The 21,849-nt window shown below is 34.7% G+C and overlaps 9 protein-coding genes across 9 annotated transcripts; 4 read left to right on the forward strand and 5 right to left on the reverse strand.

The window, feature by feature from the left end:
• Positions 1 to 388: 388 nt before the first annotated feature.
• EIN_145850 (hypothetical protein) lies at positions 389 to 3,379 on the reverse strand (the record flags this gene model as incomplete). The annotated part of the gene is made up of 1 exon (XM_004254324.1): positions 389 to 3,379. The coding sequence occupies one exon, from the start codon at positions 3,377 to 3,379 to the stop codon at positions 389 to 391; it is 2,991 nt and encodes a 996-aa protein (XP_004254372.1).
• Positions 3,380 to 4,621: 1,242 nt separating this feature from the next.
• EIN_145860 (metal tolerance protein, putative) lies at positions 4,622 to 5,822 on the forward strand (the record flags this gene model as incomplete). Its single annotated transcript, XM_004254325.1, has 4 exons — positions 4,622 to 5,237; positions 5,332 to 5,361; positions 5,408 to 5,411; positions 5,447 to 5,822. 4 exons carry the CDS (start codon positions 4,622 to 4,624, stop codon positions 5,820 to 5,822), a joined length of 1,026 nt encoding a protein of 341 aa, XP_004254373.1.
• Positions 5,823 to 6,519: 697 nt separating this feature from the next.
• Positions 6,520 to 7,656, forward strand: EIN_145870 (actin, putative; the record flags this gene model as incomplete). The annotated part of the gene is made up of 1 exon (XM_004254326.1): positions 6,520 to 7,656. One exon carries the CDS (start codon positions 6,520 to 6,522, stop codon positions 7,654 to 7,656), a length of 1,137 nt encoding a protein of 378 aa, XP_004254374.1.
• A 316-nt stretch (positions 7,657 to 7,972) lies between these two features.
• Positions 7,973 to 9,442, reverse strand: EIN_145880 (Rho guanine nucleotide exchange factor, putative; the record flags this gene model as incomplete). The annotated part of the gene is made up of 2 exons (XM_004254327.1): positions 7,973 to 8,927; positions 9,075 to 9,442. The coding sequence occupies 2 exons, from the start codon at positions 9,440 to 9,442 to the stop codon at positions 7,973 to 7,975; spliced, it is 1,323 nt and encodes a 440-aa protein (XP_004254375.1).
• A 1,420-nt stretch (positions 9,443 to 10,862) lies between these two features.
• EIN_145890 (hypothetical protein) lies at positions 10,863 to 12,872 on the reverse strand (the record flags this gene model as incomplete). The annotated part of the gene is made up of 1 exon (XM_004254328.1): positions 10,863 to 12,872. One exon carries the CDS (start codon positions 12,870 to 12,872, stop codon positions 10,863 to 10,865), a length of 2,010 nt encoding a protein of 669 aa, XP_004254376.1.
• A 541-nt stretch (positions 12,873 to 13,413) lies between these two features.
• EIN_145900 (DNA topoisomerase, putative) lies at positions 13,414 to 17,334 on the forward strand (the record flags this gene model as incomplete). Its single annotated transcript, XM_004254329.1, has 1 exon — positions 13,414 to 17,334. The coding sequence occupies one exon, from the start codon at positions 13,414 to 13,416 to the stop codon at positions 17,332 to 17,334; it is 3,921 nt and encodes a 1,306-aa protein (XP_004254377.1).
• Positions 17,335 to 17,400: 66 nt separating this feature from the next.
• EIN_145910 (hypothetical protein) lies at positions 17,401 to 17,814 on the reverse strand (the record flags this gene model as incomplete). Its single annotated transcript, XM_004254330.1, has 2 exons — positions 17,401 to 17,502; positions 17,551 to 17,814. The coding sequence occupies 2 exons, from the start codon at positions 17,812 to 17,814 to the stop codon at positions 17,401 to 17,403; spliced, it is 366 nt and encodes a 121-aa protein (XP_004254378.1).
• Positions 17,815 to 18,457: 643 nt separating this feature from the next.
• On the forward strand, positions 18,458 to 20,951 carry EIN_145920 (hypothetical protein; the record flags this gene model as incomplete). The annotated part of the gene is made up of 2 exons (XM_004254331.1): positions 18,458 to 19,893; positions 20,150 to 20,951. 2 exons carry the CDS (start codon positions 18,458 to 18,460, stop codon positions 20,949 to 20,951), a joined length of 2,238 nt encoding a protein of 745 aa, XP_004254379.1.
• Positions 20,952 to 21,219: 268 nt separating this feature from the next.
• EIN_145930 (hypothetical protein) lies at positions 21,220 to 21,808 on the reverse strand (the record flags this gene model as incomplete). Its single annotated transcript, XM_004254332.1, has 2 exons — positions 21,220 to 21,651; positions 21,695 to 21,808. 2 exons carry the CDS (start codon positions 21,806 to 21,808, stop codon positions 21,220 to 21,222), a joined length of 546 nt encoding a protein of 181 aa, XP_004254380.1.
• Positions 21,809 to 21,849: the final 41 nt, after the last annotated feature.

Below are 21,849 nucleotides of genomic sequence, written 5' to 3' on the forward strand. Positions count from 1 at the left end.
GTGTGACTGAGAATTCTCCAAATCGTTTTTAAACGAATGTTAAGGTATTTTTTGAAAAGAGGGAAAAATGAGTTTTCTTTAGCAATGTATTTGTCAACTCAGTAAACTGGGGGTGATAATTAAAAAATTTCATTTAAGCATATTACATTGCATGTTGTAAAAGAAACCGTTTTTTTGATGGGGTTAGCACGGACGTGTTGTTTTATTTCCTTGAAGTAATTTGTAATTTAATTAGACTATCCATTCATGGTCTTTTCAATAAAACATTATTCAGTTATATTTTATTATACTAATAATATATAAAAATAGAAGGTTGATATTTACAGAAGTTATTTCGTTTAACTGTAAATATATTTGATGATATCAAACATAAAAAACTACCAAAATTTCACTTTTCAATAAAATTGATGCAATTTCTCACAACGATTTTTACATTTTTGGTGTCTCCACTTATAGTTCTCAAATTTTCACAAGACTGAACGTGTATTTTCTTTGTATTACTACCAACAACAATTTCTTGAAGTTCACGACATCCCTTCACAACAATTTCTTCAACTTCATTTTCACAAACAATTTTTGTGCATTTCATCCAACACAACTTTTCCTTCTTCTTTTTGACAACATAAACTTCCTTTCCTCTTTCAGCAAATTTTGTCTCTGATGTTCTGATTTCGACGTTTTGATCACCGCCACTGATTTTTCGATATAGAATTTTTCCAGTGTCAACGAATTTGGTGTTTCTGTTCAGCACAATTTCTTTGACGAAGAAAGGGTGTTCTGTCTCTAAAATTATCTTTTTGGAGTTACATTTTTTCAAATCAACCATTTGCTGACCTCTGTTCGAAATGATGATATGTAAAACATCGACACTTGACATGTTATATCTCTTGTAATGATAAATATGATCATCGTCAAATGGACTTGTGTTGTAAAACATACACACTTCACATTTTTTCACATTGCCATACACTTCAAGTAAATTAAGACTGTTTATTTCAATATGTTCAAAACACACAACACGAGAATTTTTGTGACTATTTGATACAGTGGTTTCGTCCTGTTTGCCCAAATGTTTGTCACTTTTAGATATAATTTGCAAGTCAAAATCCACTCCTTTGTGAACAACATTCATTGAGATTGAATAAACTTTTTCGACATTTTTGCAAAACAATTTGAGGGGTTTGTAACTGTTAATAAAAACATTTTTTGCATCCTCAAGATATACATTTTCTCCATTGAAATCATTGGTATATGACAAGTTCAAGTTGATTCCTGGCAAATTTGGAATGCATCTAGTGTCAAAATAACTTACTTTTGATACCTTTCCTGCCACAAAACGAATATTATAATTTGGATAAACTTGTTTCGTATCATCTCCAGTCTTTTCTTGAAAATCAATTTGAATCAAAATAGCAGTTTCGTTGTTTTTAGGAAAATTCACAAATTGTGACAATTTCGACTTAACAATTTTGACTGAACCACTCCAAATCACATTAATTTGTGAATTGGAAATTTCTTCAAAGCTTGAAAAAATGGTTTCGTTTGCAACTTTTGATTCTTTGTTGCTATTATCAAAGATAATAGAAGAACTTTGGTTGCATATCAAATTGGAGTATTCGCTCTGTGCAACTGTTACACTTTTGCAGTTAAAGATGCGAAGTTTTTGTAACACCAAATTTGATATTTTCACATCTTCGCTTTGGCGGATTTTGAAAAAACAAAAATGTGAAAATTCAAAGAAAGACATTTTATTTGATGTATCAAGATATATCGAGTCTTTAATTTGCAATTTATCAAAAGTAATTTTGGTGCATTTTGTACATAATAAACGGTTTAATACCACGTTTGAAAATGTGCAATTTCGGCACTTCTCAATACACAACGTCATCAATTTGAAATCAGACAAATTCATGTTAGACAGTGACACAACATTCAATACTTTTATTTGTTTACTCAACACGCACATTCTATTTATTAAATCATCGACAAGAAGTAAAGGCGAAGTCAGTGGTATCCGAATCAAATCCTTTTGCGACTTAACTTGTTCAGTGGTCGATGTCTCGTCTTCAATTTCTTCTTCATTTTGTATATCATTTTCAACAGTTTTATCTTCAAGTTTTTCTTGTCTTTCATCATCATCGTCTTTTATTGAATTAGCATTTTTATCAATTTCAATATTATTTGCATCTTCATTTTGTTCACCATTTTCAACGTCATTATCAGTCCAATTTTCATTGTCATAAATATCATCAGAAAAGGGTGTTGGTGTTCCATTATACCGTTCCATTCCTCTTCCCCTAAAACCACGTTTTGATTCTCTTCGAATTACATAAAAGTTTCTATCAATCAATTTTTCATTGCAATAATTATATCTTTTACTTCTTACTTCTTTGCTTCTTCTTGTGTTATTCATCCATTTGCCAAAGTTGCCTCTATTCGGTATATAGTCAAATTGATGTCGCATAGATCTGTCATACTTGAAATTGGTATTGTTCAGAGCACTTTGTGTTGTGACAGACACTTCACCAACAAACCGTGAATCATCAAGAACACAACACTTGTCAACGTATGTCTCTCCACAGTCAAACACATTAACATTTTGACTTCGCAACTTTGAAATGATCTTCTCAAACTCCTCTCGCATCACCTCTCTTAATAAACATTTTTCAACAAACAGTGCTATTTTGATTGTTTGCAACTTTTTCATTCGACTGCAATTTAATTTGTTTTTTTCAGTGTCAGAAACTTCAGAATTCTTGAACACCAATTCCAAGACAAGTAAATCGTCTTTGCCGTCCAAAAGCTGTGACATCATATAGAGGTAGTTCGGGTCTGTACAATTCCACAACGTGATCTTTTCAATGCGTGGAAGGTCAATTATATCGACTATAAGTGGAATGTTGCGTCTCCATGCGTTAAGGTGGACAATTCTTAAATTAACAAATTGAGACGGTAAATAATTCCCAAAAGAGTTTCCAAAAAGGAACATATTTTCCAATTTTGGAACGACGGTTAATTGTAAAGGTTGGCTGTGTAAACTACCAGTGTATTCAAATGGTCGAGGCGTTTTAACTATTCGTATTTTATTTATTTTTGTATAAAAAGAAGTTGGAGTAGTCAGCATATATTCAGTGCATTGAAGAGTGTTGATTTTTGGGAACGTTTTTTCAATAAAGTTGAAAATTTTTAAATACAAAATGTTTTGCTCTTTAATACTTAGTTTAAGAATTTCATTAGAAACATCTATATAAGGATTGATATAAAGAGATGTAAGGCAAGATTGACACTTTTTATTGACCAGCATAAAGTTTTGTAAAGTGTTCATCGTGTTTAAATACAGAGAAACGTTCATCAAATAAAAATTTTCCAATTTCGTCATTGTTGTTTTCAATGTTTATTTTTAAGTTTTTATTATAATCTTATATTGTTTTTTATAAACAATAATTCATTTTATAGCTTTTATTTATAAAAGGTGTGATGTTTGAAACATAACCAAACAAGAACTAATTTTTACTATTATGAAACAAAATACTTTATTCATTTTTTAAAAAAGATAGAATAAACAAAAAAATTAAACTAAATTTTTATTAATTGCTCAGAAAACATAGTTTTGAACTGTTTATCAATAGACTGTCCATCGTTATCAATTATGCTGGAATTGAAAAGCAATGGTCCTTATTGCCGATATAAAAGTTGACCACACATATAACCGACTTTTGCTTTTACAAATAAAATATATATTTAATTCCGTTTTTTAGTTGTAATTAAATAATATATTGAAACAATTGTTTTTAAATTGTTTTTAAATTAAATTTCATTCAAACACATTTTTAAAAAATCTTCAAAAATGACAAATTTCAAAATGTTATTGAATATAAAAATTGGAAATATAGTCTAATAAAAAAACTATTCTTTATAATTATTTTGTCAAATTAAACAAAATAATTAATAATTATTTTTTCCATTTTTTGAATATGTTCAAAAATATATATAAATATATATAAATATTAATAATAAAATTTATTTATATTTTTCCAAATGTTTTTAAAGTTTCTGTTGAATTGTAAGTATTTTATTCAAGTCAAAAACTAATATTAAATAGTTTATTATTATAAAATTTTTATTGTACAAAAATGGGTTCTAAACAATTTGTATTTGTATAACCAATTATTTATCTATATTTCAATTCAGAATTTAATTTTTGTATTGAAACATTGTTTAAAATAATTAATGTAATTTTTAATCATATAATTTTGATAAAAAAATAAGACACATAAAAAATATATTTATGAACAAAAAACAGAGAAAATAAAATCCATTGTTTAAATTTGTTTTGTTAATTTAAAAATCTCGTTAAATAAGCATTTTACTCATAATAACATATCTGAGTATTCATTTCAATTTAATGGAACCAACTGCATTATCACAAACACCCACAGATGAACTTTTAGCCAAAGGCGACCCAACTACAATCATCGACTTGAACACACCAGAAGAGAACAACAAATTAAATACTCCTTCTTGTTTAAATCAATCAAATACACACGAAGAATATGATAATCATATCATCCTTGTCAGTACAAACAACACAATATGGTACAAAGATAAAAATTTCTATAAAATGAGTGGTCTTCTTACTATCAATTTAATCTTCTTTATTTGTGAATTGGTGACGGGCATTGTCATACATTCCCTTGCTTTGTTGGCAGATGCATTCCACATGTTAAGTGATTTAACATCACAAATCATCGGACTCATTGCCATATTGTTATCTAAAAAGAAAGCATCCCCAAATTACTCTTATGGATACGTTAGAGCTGAAATACTTGGCGCACTCACAAATGGCATATTCTTGTTGTCTGTTGGCTTATTCATATTTCTAGAAGCCGTAGAACGGTTCATCCAAATTCAGGTCATCACAAGTCCTGTTGTCATGTTAGTAGTCGCTATTTTGGGACTTCTGGTGAATGTCGGAGCAATGTTTCTATTCCACGACCACGACCATCACCACGTTGGACATTCCCATGATCACGTGCATGGGTTGCTTAATGTGTTTAAAAAGAAAGACAACAAACAATTTGAAGTGTTTCAGAACAAAGAAATGAACGAAGAAAACACTGAAGGCGATTCACAAGTGTTCGACGAAAACATATTAAAAACACAACAAACCGAAGAACATCCAGAAACCCCAGAAATTGACGTGAACAACACAAAAAGTGAACTCATCAAAGGAAATCGTTTGTTTTCTATTAAATTAGTAAATAATTATATTATATTTATTTATATAATGAGTGTTATATATAATTATAATATTATAATTATAACAACTAGAATTGCCCAATTCTAAATACAAAGAAAATGGTGTTGACATTGAAAATCAACATCACCACAAAAATTTAAATATCAGAGGAGTTTTTCTGCATGTGATGTGAGACGCACTTGGAAGTGTCGTGGCCGTAATAGTTGCACTTGGGGTGTTGCTTATTGATGGAGATTGGAAATATTACTTGGACCCATCACTCTCACTTGTTGTTGCTTGTGTTGTGATGACATCGGGAATGCCGTTAGTCAAATCGTGCGTCAAAATTTTGATGCAAAGCGCCCCACACGACTTTTCAATTGAAAAAATCCAGAACGAAATTGCATCAATCAAAGGAATTGCACAAATACAGGAAGTCCACGTTTGGCAACTTGCAAACGACAACGAAGTTGCAACGGCAAACATTGAAATTAAAAAGGAAAACAAAGATGATGTGTTTGAAATTGTTCAAAACGTTAAACGCCACCACATGAATTATGTCACCGTCCAGCCTGAAATTTAAAGTAAATGAATTTATGGTGTTTTATTTAGGAACAGCTTTTTTCACCGATTTTATACAAATTAAATGTTTGTCACAATTTGAAAGAAGTTGGAACTAGCTATTGGTTGTACACCCATTTCATACACTTTCCTTGTCCATATTATGTCGAAATTGACGTGGTTAAATCACGTAAAGAAGTAATAAAGTTTGGTTGAATGATTTACTTTTTCATATTTTACATAAATCACTTTGTATTTTAAATCCAATTGAAATTTTTTCAATTGAGAGATATCTTTCAAATTTCTCTTTACTACACTTTCTAATTTATTTAAATATTTCATGATAATTTAATTATTTAAATGTTTATACCAAAAATATATATGGATTAAAGTGATTTATTATATTTAAAAATTAAAAATAAATTAAAGTATAGCAAGAGTGGCCGAGTGGTCCAAGGCGCTCGTTTCAGGTACGAGTCTTTTCGAAGGCGTGGGTTCGAACCCCACCTCTTGCATTTTATACACTTTTGCTCTATATTATTTTTTGAACAATTTTTAATTGATTTAAAATTAGATTGTTTACTTGGAATATGAAAAGGAAAACAAATAAAAACACCAAAGAGTGAGGCGAACTGAAAGAACTGCCTAACGATATCTTCAACCAAAAACTTTAACCAATTGATATATAAGCAACAAACTTGAAAGAAGAAGACATTCAAATGGGAGAAGAAGGAGCTGAAGTACAAGCACTTGTTGTAGATAATGGATCTGGTATGTGCAAGGCCGGTTTTGCTGGTGATGACGCACCACGAGCTGTCTTCCCATCAATTGTTGGCAGACCAAAACAAGTCTCAGTCATGGCTGGTATGGGCAACAAGGACACCTATGTTGGAGATGAAGCACAATCAAAGAGAGGTATCTTGACTTTGAAATACCCAATTGAGCACGGTATTGTCAACAACTGGGACGACATGGAGAAGATCTGGCACCACACTTTCTACAACGAGCTCAGAATTGCACCAGAAGAGCACCCAGTCCTCTTGACTGAAGCCCCAATGAACCCAAAGGCTAACAGAGAAAAGATGACACAAATCATGTTCGAGACTTTCAACGTCCCAGCTATGTACGTTGGAATTCAGGCTGTCCTTTCATTGTACGCCTCTGGTAGAACGACTGGTATTGTCATGGATTCTGGTGACGGTGTCTCTCACTGCGTCCCAATTTATGAAGGATTCTCACTCCCACACGCAATCCTCAGAATTGATCTTGCTGGTCGTGATCTCACAGACTACCTCATGAAGATCTTGACTGAAAGAGGATATTCATTCACCACAACTGCTGAAAGAGAAATTGTCAGAGACATCAAGGAGAAGCTCTGTTACGTTGCTCTCGACTTCAACGAAGAAATGCAAAAGGCTGCCTCATCATCAGAACTCGAGAAGTCGTACGAACTTCCAGATGGTCAAGTCATCACCATCGGCAACGAAAGATTCAGATGCCCAGAAGCACTCTTCCAGCCATCATTCCTTGGTATGGAAGCATCAGGTATCCACGAGACTACTTACAACTCAATCATGAAGTGCGATGTCGATATCAGAAAGGACTTGTACGGAAACATCGTCTTGTCTGGTGGAACATCTATGTACCCAGGCATCAACGACAGACTTGAGAAGGAGATGGTTGCTCTTGCACCACCAACAATGAAGATCAAGGTCATTGCACCACCAGAGAGAAAGTACTCTGTCTGGATTGGAGGCTCAATTCTTGCTTCATTGTCCACTTTCCAGAACATGTGGATCACCAAGGAAGAGTACGACGAGTCTGGACCAGCCATCGTCCACAGAAAGTGCTTCTAATTCATTCACATTTTTTATTTTTTTTAAGACCTTAAATAACATTGAACATAATTTTATTGTTTAAAAAACTAAGAAATTTTGAGTTTATCAAATATTTCACCATGTTTTTATAAGTTTATTTTGTGCATTACATTAGATAAAAAAGTAAAATACATCAAAAAATTACAGTATATCTCCAAAAAGTTGTCTTAAGTGTTAAAATTAAAATTACATTGTTTTAATTTAATTATAATAATACCAAAAACACACAAAAAGTAATTTTCGATCAATAAATGCTCGAATTAAGACCATAAATGGCAGTTTTGAGAATTACCCATTAATCCAACAGAGAAAGAGATGAACGTTCTCTTTTTTTCTTTTTATAATTGTCCATCTCTTTTTCAACAAGTTCCTTAAACGAGTTCAATTCCTCTTCCGTTTTAAAAGTTGTTATAAGAGTGATTTCGTCATTCTTCAATTTAAGGTTCTTCACTGCATTTTCATTCTTCTGGTTCTTCGGATCACTGACGAGAGCAAGTTTTGTGTAATCAGACAGGAATTTGAAGGTGTAATACTCCGAGTTGGTATCTTCGTCTTGCTCTTTCAACACACACAGTGCGTTATTGAAGACTAATACCACGTACTTTCTTCCTCCTTTCCCATTCACTTTAACGGCTTTGACCAATATTCTGCCTTGTGGTAACACTTCCACGCCTTCTGGTATATGCAAAGTCTTATCAATATATCCGCTCGCCTCTTCGACTAATTCGGAGAGTCTGGAAGTCTCGTTCACTTGATTTGCAACTACTTTGATTTGGTCGTACGCCTTTTTGATGTTGGCATAGTCGACGTGACTCTTTTCAGTGTGTTTCAATAAGTCTTTAAGGAGTAACTCGTACCGTGGAAGTCTTTGTATTGGTGTGATTAAAAGGTCTAACATAGAACACGTCTTGAAAGTTGTATTCTTTCTCTGCATCTCTGAATAAAAAATTGAGAACTTGTGTGGGTACTTAATTAACGGGAGGAGCTCCGTTGTGTGTCTGAAGTTACTGCAATACTCACTATAGACTTTCAAGAATGGAATAAAGGTCAGAAAAGTGTCTCCTATACATGTTGTGGTATTAAAGAAGTGAACTTTCTTCGACATGTCTTGTAAGAACACCTTGTTTGTCTGGCAGACAGTTTCAATATTCGAAAATAATGTTTTTCTTTCTGTCTCGGTGAGTATTGGTGTTTTCTCAATCGGTTTTTTGACGTCTTCAATGACATGTGTGAGTCCTGCAACATAGTTTCTATAAATTAATTTCACTTACTATTAAATAATTATTTAAAGTTGTAATTATTTCATTACTAATCATTATTATAATTATAATATTGTCATCTTACAAGGTATTAATATGAGCGATGAACCTCATATTAATACTAAGACTAAAACAAACCGTTCAGTCGTCAAAATTTCAGCTACAACAGTTCCTCTATATTCATGTTCATTCTTTTTCGGCATAATTTGATAATTTCTAATTGCTCTTTGAATAACATTGATTGAACTAATTTTCTTATAAGCATCAACTTCATTAAATAAAGTGTTTGAAAGTGTTGGGGTCAAGCGAAGATCTTCACGATCTTTGAGACCTAATTGAAGAAATTGACGCCCAGTTATCTTTTGATGGGAGAGTCGAAAGGCTAAAGAACGTTGACCTTTCTTCAAAATTTCCGTGACAAGTCGTTTTGAAGTCCATCGGTTCACGTCCGTATCGTACGAATATTTCTGATAAGGATACGCCTCAATTATCACTGCGTCTTCCATACCGTTTTGAGTTCCAAACTCTAAACTGTTAACTAGTTTATATTAAAGTAATCAAATTATTATTATTTGGTTTTATCATTATTTAATTATTAATATTTCTTATTATTTTTGATTAAAATTTTATTAACTTATAAGTTAAAAAGAATTATTATATTAAAATTATAATAATATTATTAATTATAATAATGATAATTATTAATTGTTTACTATAATTATATTATTATAAATTAAATAACTTATTCCATATGCAAAACTATTATGAATTAAATTTAATGTAATATAAATAATATAATTTGTTTAATACATGATATATTATAATAAATATCATATATATTTTGATTATATTAATTGATCTATAATTAAAATTATAATTTAATTAAAAAAATAATATAAAACAACAAATAAGATTATTAACTAATTTCTATTAATTTAATATTAAATTAAAGAAGTTTATATATTTATTATATTTAATAAAAATTTATATTCAATATCAATAAAACATAATTTACGAACTAAATTATTTAAAAAGTGAAAGAGGTAAAAAAAAAGAACAATAAAAGAATTCTAATGCAACAATTTACACGACTTCTCTTAACAACACAATTTGTATTTGACCGTTCGAAATTTAATTGCACTGAAGAAGTTCTTTCTTTATTTTTACTTGATATTTTGAAGGTACCCCGTCATTTCGAAAAATGTGTTACGACGTGTACTTGTGCAATTTGTTTTGAACAAACCCAATTTCCAATATGTTGTTCGTCGAGCAAAACACCGTTTTGTATTGATTGTCTGAGAAAACACGTTGTTGCTTCTGTTGAGCAAATGTGGAGGACTCCCCAAATCGTATGTCCTACGGCTCAGTGTTGTTGTGCGATTTCTTTTGTTGATTTATTGAATCACAACCTCTTCGATTCTCAAGCGAATTTTTTCAAGTATTTAATGATGCAATACAGTACATTGGAAAGGAGAATTTGTTTGGGGTTTTGCCCACATTGTGCACTTGCTATCAAATGTGAATTGTTGCAAAATAGTTTGTACTGCCCAAATTGTAACAACACGTTTTGCTTGGAACAAAGAAAAAGAAAATCACCAGAAGCACAATTGACACTTCCGTCCAAAATACTCAACCACTACAAAACAATACCTGTTGTTCCTCTTTAATAATTAATTATTGATTGATTTAGTGTTCAATCTACAATAAATAGCATAGATTTTGTTTTTGATAGAGTTGTAATTCGCAATTATTTCTAACTTTTGTTTAATATTTTAATTTAATAATCAAACAATAATTCAATAATAAAATAAGTAACTATTTTCAAAGTTGTCTAATATGAAGTTTGGGGATTATCAACAAAATGATATTGTGCTTGATTTGTGTAATACTTATAAACAAGTGCTCGAACAAAATATAAACAATTAGTTATATTGCGCGAACGTGCTGCAACTCGTTACAATGTTGAACATGCGTCTTTGTACATGTATGAGGGAGTATTAATTCGTGGAGGTGTTTGCAATTTCTCACAATGACCTTTTTAATCGTGGTATGGCTCAAGTCTAAAACCTCAACATTTTTATTTGAAGCTCTAAAAACATCCGACGAAAGAGTTTCAGATATCTCTGCGTTTTTCTTTCCAAGTTCTTTGGAAATCAGCGCTTTTCTGTTGAAAACTTTTTCTGACTGTCCAAGGATCATCAACTGGACGTTGTTCAAAAAGACGGAAGAAAACGAGTGGTTAATAAGCACCACATCTGTTTTCGTTTTCGACGAAACAGAGAGCCGATCAGCTGTACACATTGATAAATCCACGAAACGTTCCTTCGACTTGAGAACAATACGCCGACATTTTAAGTGAGGACGAACTGTGCTCCGACGGTACGACACGACGTTTATTTCGCCAACATTCCACAACTCTACATCCGCCCCCAAGTGAACTTTTCCAATGTAGTTTGCTTCGATGTCTGAAATGATGCTTTTGGATTGGACTGTAATTTTTCTTATTACCCCGCCGAGAACTTTTTCAACCAAACAGTTCACCAACCTGACAAACAAAATTGTCTTGGGTAGAATTAATCTCTTCACTGAACAGTCATACAAACTGATCATTTTCAGCCGAAATTGCGTTAAGTCGAATAAATCGGCCTTCACCTCAACAACCATTTTCATTGATCTTGAAAGCCAAAAGTGGATGACGTCTTGAAGTGAAAGGTCGCAGAACGTGCTCTCGTTTTCTTTGATAAAAACTTTGAGCCTCGTCGAGAAATACATCCCACACAATTTGACACGTGTAGGTACTTTGAGCTCCAAATCTGCGCAACAACACACACCAACCTTTTCCAATTTGTCACAATGTGTCAAGTCCATATTGAGGTGCTGGCACTGGTACAAAGAAAGTGAAACAAGAGAAGAGAACGAAAAGTCCCATTGATTGTGCATTCGTGTCAAATTAAGAAACTCAACCGGGACGTTGTTCAAACTGAACATTGCTTGTGTTCCTTCCACACTCAGTGTTTTTAGTCCCGAAGGAAGTAATACCGCAAATGGACGTTCATTGTTAAACATAATCGTGAGAGCCTTCAAAAATTCGCATTTTCCAACATCCACCACCGAGAGGTTCTGTGGCTCTTTTGAACAAATTTTCATTTCTATGGGGAGGAAATTTTGTATATCAATTTCTGTTGCATCCTCCTGGAAGTAGCTAGGGTCGACGTTACAGAGCGTTGTGAAATAAAAATTGTTCTTAATTGATTTTTCAAGGAGTGTTGCATAGAGTGAAATCTCCTGATAACGCCTTTTTATATCCGAAAATGTTCTGGCCAAAATTTGCGGGGACACGACAGAGTTCACAATAAATACATACTTTACTCGCGTAATGTCAACTCTTTCAAAAGCCTTAATCACGTCTTCATGACATGTGTACTGGAATATGATGTACACTCTCTCGAGCGACGGCAGTGTATTCAATAGACGGAAGTTAAACCCAGACGCAAACCCAATTTTCAGTGTCTTTAGACCTGTAAAGTATCTGATAGTGTTAACCAAGTCGTCGAGGTAATGAGCGGTCAAACGAACAGCAGAGTATTCCTCAATCTTTTCAAAGAATTTGATTTGTGTAGTCGAAAGGGGTTGTGGAAAGAAAAAGTACACAACGTATGACTGAATGTTGCGGATGAACGCGATTTTGTCAATCCAATGCTTTTTAAATTCTTCCATTTCGTCATTGTCTTTCAGCTCATAAATTGTTTCTAAGTGAGGGAAGAGAGTTGGGTTCTGACATACAGTTTTGAAAGAAATTTTAAAGGGATTGATCCTCAACATCTGCGAAGTCTCCCAACACCTGGTAGACACTTGGATAAACAATTTCATTGTAGTAACGCTGTCAACGTAAAGCAGCACGTTCATTAGATACACCTTTTCAAGCCGCGTTGACATTTTTATTTTTCAACACAAATTAACTCGATTGTCTCCGCTTATACAAACTTTCATTCCAACACTTCTCAAAATGTATTCACAAAACATCTCATTTTTTTCAAACTATTTGAAAACTAAAAAATTACTAAATTGTGATCGAAACTATTGATTGAATAATAATGATCATTTAATTATAACAAATAAAACAATTTTTTAAACATTGAACTCAAAAAAATGATGAATTGAGGTTTGAAAATCGAAATAATAATTTCTATTCAAAATTAATAAATATATCATAATAACAAATAACAGTTACCATGTTTGAAAACAAATTTTAAAATAATAGTAAATAAAATTACACTTTTCCAAACTATTTAAACCCTTTTTTTTCAAAAAAATGAACAAAAGACGTATTTTACTATATAACAATAATAAAAACAATTATAATATATAATAAAAAAACAAAAAAATCACAAATTGATCGCTTTTTTCCTTCAAAACGTTATTTTTTCTCATTTTTTCCTCTTCCTTATAAAAGTTCGTTCACTCAAATAATCAAACAATGTCGAAAAAGAAGGTCGAGCTTGAAGATGTCTACGTGAAACTGTCACACAAAGAGCAAATCCTAACACGTCCGGACACGTACATTGGCTCTGTTGAGAAGAACGACGAAAGCGTCTGGGTTTTCTCTGACGGGGAAGACGGCGGTGAAATGGTCAAGAAGCCGATCTCATATACCCCAGGTCTTTTCAAGATCTTCGACGAGATTTTAGTCAACGCGTCTGACAACTTTCAAAGGGACACAAATATGGACACGATAAAAGTCAATATCGTTGGTGACGTCATCAGTGTCTACAACAATGGGAAAGGGATTCCGATTGAGATTCACAAAAAAGAGAAAATGTATATCCCCGAATTGATTTTTGGTCATTTGCTGACGTCATCGAATTATCGAGATGATGACAAGAAAGTGACAGGTGGGCGGAACGGGTATGGAGCTAAGTTAGCGAACATCTTCTCCAATTCGTTTGAGATTGAGACGTCTGACGGAACGAAAGTATATAAACAGAGGTGGACCAAGAACATGGACAACAAAGAGGAGGCGATCATCACTGAAAAGCATTGCGAGGAGTACACCAAAGTCACGTTTACTCCCGACTACGCACGGTTCCAGATGAAAGGAATGGAAGAGGACACAAAAGCACTTCTCATCCGTCGTGCGTATGATATAGCGGGGTGTAATCCTGGGAAGAAGGTGTATATTAATAAGGTCAAAGTGTGCTTCAAGAGGTTTGAAGACTACGCAAAGATGTATGTTGGAAAGGAGTCGATAGTGTCTGAACAAGCGGGTGACAGATGGGAAGTCTGTGTGTGCGCGTCACAAGGGGAAGCTCAACAAGTGTCGTTTGTCAACTCGATCTTCACGTCGAAGGGTGGAACGCACGTCGATATTGTGTTGAACCAAATCTGCAAGAACTTGATGGACAAATTGGCGAAGAAGAACAAGAAAGGAGCGGAGATTAAGCCGTTCCAAGTCAAGAACCATTTGTTTGTCTTTGTGAGGTGTCTTATTGAAAACCCGGCATTCGACTCACAAACAAAAGAGACGCTGAAGACACAATCGAGCAAATTTGGATCAAAACCAGTGCTGTCCGATAAGTTCTTCACAAAGCTGTCGAAATTGAGTGTTATGGACGATATTCTAAATTGGGCGATTAAGAAAGGCGAACAAGATCTGTCAAAAAGCGGCGGGAGGAAGACGGCGAGAATCACGGGAATACCAAAATTGGACGACGCAAATAAGGCGGGGACGAAGGACGGGAAACTGTGCACGTTGATATTGACGGAAGGAGATTCTGCGAAGACGTTGGCGGTTTCCGGGTTGTCTGTAGTTGGGAGAGATTATTATGGTGTCTTCCCGTTGAGAGGAAAACCTCTGAATGCGAGAGAAATCAGTAGTGCTAAAGTGAAGAACAATCAGGAGTTTGAGAACATTGCCAAAATCATGGGATTGCGATATGGAAAGAAATACACTGATTTGAACGAGTTGAGATATGGGTGTGTCATGATTATGGCAGATCAGGATTATGATGGGTCGCATATCAAAGGACTTTTGATCAACTATTTTAACGTGTTTTGGCCATCACTGTTGAAGATCAAAAATTTCTTGGTTGAATTCATCACTCCCATTGTCAAAGTGAAGAAAGGGAAGGAGGAAATCTCGTTCTTTACAGTGCCACAGTTCAACGAGTGGAAAGAAGAAAAGATCCACGAAGGAGAACTGAAGAAGTGGGAAATTAAGTACTACAAGGGACTTGGAACATCAAAAGACTCGGACGCCAAAGTGTACTTTGGGGATTTGGACACGCACAAAATCCGTTTCGACTATAACGGAGAACCAAGTGACCAAGTTATCGACTTGGCGTTCAGCAAGAAGAGAGCGGACGACAGAAAGGAGTGGTTGAAGGGGTATGACCCCAATACATATTTGGACCAAGACGTTGAGTCCGTCTCATATCAGGACTTTGTGCACAAGGAACTCATTCTGTTTTCATACGACGATTGTGAGAGATCAATTCCATGTGTGGTCGATGGATTGAAGCCATCGCAACGGAAGGTGTTGTGGACTTGTTTGATCAAAAACGTCATCAGAGAGCTCAAGGTGTCACAACTCAGTGGTTTGGTGTCGGAGAAGTCGTCGTACCACCACGGAGAAGTATCGTTGCAATCGACCATTGTCAATATGGCCCAAAACTTCTGTGGGGCAAATAACATTAATTTGCTCCTTCCATCTGGACAGTTTGGATCAAGGCTTCAAGGAGGAAAGGATCAGGCTGCGGCAAGATATATCTACACGCGGTTGTCGACTATTACAAGGTCGCTGTGCATTAAGGAGGATGACCAGGTGCTCGACTTCTTGATTGATGAAGACAGGAAGATTGAACCCAAGTATTACGTCCCAATCATACCAATGGTTCTTGTGAATGGAGCTGAAGGTATTGGAACGGGATGGTCTACCGATATTCCCAATTTCAATCCACTTGACTTGGTGGATAACTGTAAAAGGTATCTGAATGGCGAAGAGCTTCAACCAATGAAGCCGTGGTACAGAGGGTGGACTGGTGAGTTGAAGGAGAACAAAGAAGGAACTGGCTTCATGTGTTACGGACGGTGGAGAAGAGTTGGGAACAACCGAATTGAAATTCGAGAGTTGCCCATGCACATCTGGACGGAGAATTACAAAGTCCACCTTGAGAAGATGATTGAGGCGAAGACTGTGAAAGGATTCCAGGAACACCATTTGATCAACACTGTACATTTTGTCATTGATTTGGCTGTTGAGATGACCGACGAGCAGGTGTGGAACAACTTCAAATTGGCGTCGTCTATCAAAGACGCGAACATGCACTTGTTCAATTCGGAAATGAAGATCCAGAAGTACCACACGCCTTTGGACATCATGAGAGAGTTTTGCGAGGTCCGATTAAAGACTTACGAAGCGAGGAAAAAGGCAATCATTGACTCGATGGAACATCAGATGCTTATTTTGTCGAACAAAGTGCGATTTATCAAAATGGTGATAGAAGGCAAGCTCATTGTGAACAACAGGAAGAAGAACGATTTGTACAAAGAGTTGATCTCACTTGGATTTGACCAGATCAAAGACCCAAAGAAGCTCGAGAAGTCGAAGCCAATTGGAGGAGTTGAAGAAGAAAGTGTCATCAAGGTGAAGGAAGAGGAAGAAGAAGAGGCTGGTGGATACGACTACTTACTTTCGATGAAAATCTGGACATTGACATATGAAAGAGCCAAGAAGTTGATGGAAGACTGCGACGATTTGAAGACGCAAATAGACGAAGTGAAGACAACGACCGTTAAGGACATGTGGTTGAAAGAGTTGGCATCGTTTGAGAAGAAGTACCCGGAGTGGCTGAAAGAGGAAGAAATCCTTTTGAAAGTTGGAGACGAAGGGACCAAAAGAACTATTGCTGGCAAGAAAGGAAAAAGTACAAAGAAAACGAGGAAGACTAAAAATGAGGCGAGAAATGAGTTACTCAGTATGAGTGCCGAAGAACTTGCGAGGAAGTTTGGAGAGAATGCGCAGTTCTATGAGTGGAAAACTGTTCCATCCGATGACATGGTGATTAAACGAACTGCAATCACAAAGAAGACGGCTACAAAGAAAAAGAAAGACGACGACACAAGCGCAAGCACAAGCCAGACCACTGAAGAGAAAAAGCCAAGAGTTAAAAAGGAAAAGTCTGAGTCGAAAGATACGAGTGAGACGAAGGAGAAGACCAAAAGGTCAAGAGTGAAAAAAGAAGTGAAAGAAGAGAGTGGCACTGAGGACGTTGCTCCAAAGAAAACAAGAAAGCGAGCAACAAAAGCGAAGAAAATTGATTTAGAAGACGAAGATGATGGATTTGTCGTTGATGATGATGAAATAGAATACATGAGTAATTCGGATGAAGACGAAGAATAATTGGAGTGATTTTCTTTTTTATCAAGGTGTTAATATAAAGTGGGAGAATAATATTGAAGAAAGGAATCACTTGAAATTGGCGTAAATGAGCTGGAAGAGAGCGTCTAAGTTTCTTTTGTTGTGATCGATTTGTAACCAATCGCGGCACACTTCTGAGGTGGGGAGGAGCTATGTATTACTACTGTGACGAAGTTGTGAAAAACATGAAAAACAAACGACATTGTTATTGACTTGGATTTTATTTGTAGTACGAGGGAAGGCCGAAAAGACGATTGTTGGCACTTCGTCAGGGTATTTCTCGGGACAGTGGACAGAGATCCCAAGAGAGTTTCCGTTTTTAAAGAAAAAAGTACCGTTCCAGTCGGAGAGTGTTGTGTCGTATTCATCTTTCAAAAAGTAAGACACAAACGACAGATTTCCTTTTTGACCATTTTCACAGTCATCCATTAAAACAGCAAAGCGGGGCTTTTTCACAGACATTTCTGACAAGAATTTTACAGTTCTGTGTTTAATTCTTATTTTCAACTTTTGTTATTTATAATGTTAGAAATTTTTTCGTCAGTTTAAATGATATTTATTATATTTCAAAATAATAAAAAGAACTAATTTTGACTCATGATTAAAATTAACGTTTTAATATAATTATAAATATTGTTTTCAAAACAAAAATTAAAATTAACTCGTTAATTTTATTTTGGAAAAAAAAATAGTTTGTATTATTAAAATTTTTGCTCGTTAATTACATTTTTTTAATTTGTATTTTTAATTTTGAAACTTATTGGAATATGAAAATATAATATAATTAACTATGATAATACAATAGATAAAATTATGATTGTTATATTAATAACAATTAGTCTTTTTGGTTAAGTTTTATTTTTATATCCAACAATTAAAAATCTTAATTTAACTAGATAGATATAATTATAGATATAATAAACTAATCATTAAATCACAACTTTTCCAATCGAACATCAAAATCCGACGAAAATCGAAACCCAAACAACTTTTACTTGTAATCATGTGCTTGTTCTATTAATTAAAACAATAATTAAACAAATAGTTAAAACAAACCATATGAAATTGACTTGTTTCCAAATAAACAATAAGCATAGAACTCATTATGAACTTCAAATCTATGCAACTGCTCTTGCTCTTGACCGCCGTCTTGGTTTCTGGAACACCATGTGACCAACTTGAAGACGGGAAAGCGTACACCGTCACGGATGCGTTTGAGTGCATTGAGTCGATTACCCGTGACTCGACGTGGACAACTACAATTCAAACGGGATTACAGAAACTCTTTGAGACATACGCGTTCAAAGACATTTTGAAGAACCCCCCTCAGCCGGCGTTTAATTCGAGTTTTTATCGAACGATTGATATTGACCAGAGACTTAAGGAATTGCCTATTGATGAACAATCAGTGTATAAGTTCATGCAAAGTGTACAGGCTATAGTGAATGAGGCATCCGACTACCACCTCTCATTCAGATTGACTTCCGACGAGAACAATTTGTACTACTACGACGAGATGTACGCGGTCCTCCCATTCATTCTTGATATTGTCAATGGCGACGAGGTGATTGTCTACCCGAATGATGTCGTTGAGAAGTTTGGCTTGAGTGTTCCTGAAGGGATCACCGACAATGTGAATGTCCCTGTACAGTCTATTAATGGATTAGAGCCACTTCAATGGATCAGAAAGTTTGCAGAGGAACAGACCTTCTTAAAAACACCACACGGGCGATTTACATATGCCGTAGAGTCGATGAACTATATGTCTTTACAAAGGACTTTGATGACTAAAGAAGCATTAGATGAAAAGATTAAGATAGTCTACACCTCAGGAAATGAAGCTTCAACGGAATATATGATCGCATATGTCCCTATAGCGACAAAGAATATCACTTCAGAGAGAATTGAACGACTGAAGGATAAATTGATGGAAAAGCACGGAGTCAATATTTTAAGAGCAGAGGACTTCGTTGAAAGTAACTTGAAGGAAGACAATTCGTACGACTATGAATCAAAAGACGCCAATTTGGCGTGTAAAACGTTTGAAACACAGAAGGTCAATATTATGGTGTTGAAGACTTTTTACCCAGAAGACTTTGTCCCAAGCTTCTTTAAAACACTCAACACGTGCATTAAACAATTTGACACAAACGAATATCCAATTTCTCTCATTTTACCGATGAACGGTGGCGGTCTCGGAGATCTCGTCGCGTCACTTGAAGACGTCTTCGCACCACAAGGAGACTCTTCTATGATCGGAGCTGTCAGAATCAGTGATGGGAGTGTCGGTGTTATTAAAAGCTCATATGGGATGATCATGGACGACACAGAAACCTGTGAGATGCGGTATAATGTCACCGGAAGTGATCAGCCACTTGGTGAGTGGTATACCAATGCTAAAACGGTGAAATACGGCGATGTCGAACACACACATTCACAAGAGAGTTTCGTGTCCCACGTCGATATGATCAAAGAAAAATTAGTTAACCACCCACGAAAGCCCACCGACTTCGTTGTCTTCACTGATGGCTTCTGTTATTCGTTTGTTATTTATAGTAAAATTATTCTATTTATTTACTATATTTTGTTCTAGATGACATTATAGTAAAATATATTATAAATTATTACTATAAATTATTATTAGACTATTATAGTAAAATATATTATTATTCTCTACTATAATATAATATTATGATGTTGTAATAAAGTATATTATAAATTATTACTATAAAATATTATTAGAATATTATAGTAAAATATATTATAAATTGTTATTAGAATGCATATTAATGTCAAGAGCATGCTCAGTCTTTGCTAAGGGTATGGCAGATAGAGGGAATGCTATTGTAGTTGGATTTGAAGGAGACCCTGAAGGAACCATTGAAGAGTTTGATGCCGGTAATTCGCCGACTGCTGTTGTGACACAAGATGATACTCAAATGCCGGAAGTGACGGATCCATTGAAGAGTCTTGGTGGATTAATGAGAATTTCCTTTTTGGAGACGTTCCGATGGAACTTCAAATTTACGGAGACGACGCCGCGAGAGTTTATTATGAATGTAGTCGACGAGAGAACCGACATCTTCCGATTTGGAGAGAACAAACTTGGGCAATTTGCGGATGAGACTTTGAGGATTTATACGAAGTACAAGACGCAGTGTAACCCGAAGAATAAACGCCTTCTTAAATACGATTCGGCGTGTGACAGTGCAATCACTATTGCACATGCACACGGTGGGTATGTGTGTGGGGATGATGGGTTGTGGAGTACCGTATGTGCTGCTGGGTATTGTGACGATGGGTTCAAATGGGACTTTTACAATCAAGAGTGTGTTGTAGATGTTTGCGCGGGCGTTGAACCGTCAAGTTCGAATGAACAAAGTTCAGAGATGCCATCTCCTTCTTCAACTACACCAGTGGAGTCGTCGACTACTTCAATATCAAGTAGTGAAGAGAAAGACAAGACTACGGAATGGATCATCATTGGGGTGTGCTCAGGAATATTTTTGCTTATTATCATTGTTGGAGTGTGTGGAATTGTTGGCTTTGTCATCTACAGAAAGAAGACTCAGAGGTCGGAATACACCGCATTGGGATAATTCATTTTCTCTTATTAAATTCTATTAACTATACTATATATAATGTATAGTTATAGTCGGGGGATAAATAGCATTAAAAAGGGACAAAGGTAGTTAATTTTGAAAAATATAATTTCGAAACTATAATTTTTAATAAATCTATTTAAAGGTCAAAATAAACATAAAATTAAAATATTAATTTAAATTATAGTTTTTTAATTTTAAATGATTATAAATTGAATAATTATAAATTTCTATTTCAAAAATAAACAAAAACGCTTCAATTTGTTCACTTAGAGAAACGTAAAAGTCTAAAACGCAGCACTTTTTGTGGTTTGTCTGAAACTTGTTTTGTTAAAGGTTTTTTCCTTTGTTTTTCTATTTGTTTCATTTCATTTCTGCTCTTCTTCAACTCCAATTGTTTTGGTGTTAAAATGGTCTTTCTCTTTTCCTTTCTCAATGGGAATGGTTCAACAACGAAAGATTGAAAGATTTCAACAAATGATGGATTTTCAGTGATTCCATGACACTTTAAAGGATTGACACGACAAGTTGAATAATCATTACACCAAAATGATTCAATTCCACATAGATTAAAAGCCAATACATTGTAGCAATAAGTAGCAGATGCAAAATACGAATCGATTAGAAAAAAGGCATCTTTAATCTTTTTCTTGTATTTTTCGTCAATATGGTATTCAAAAACTGACTTCCCAGCTATCTAAGTGTTACTTCACAATACAAAATTTCGACACTTAACAAACTTGTTCTTTCACATTATTTTTTTCTTGCAAAAACAATGCTTCAATTCTTCCATTCATTGCGCGTTGTTGTACTATTCTTCTTTTCATCCTTCCAAACACTCCAACATCAAGCATCTGAGTTAAATGTGACGAATGAGGAACCAAGTTGACAATAG

The sequence above is a fragment of the Entamoeba invadens genome (genome assembly GCF_000330505.1).
Source record: "Entamoeba invadens IP1 unplaced genomic scaffold scaff_1105074725361, whole genome shotgun sequence".
NCBI lineage: Eukaryota > Evosea > Mastigamoebida > Endamoebidae > Entamoeba > Entamoeba invadens.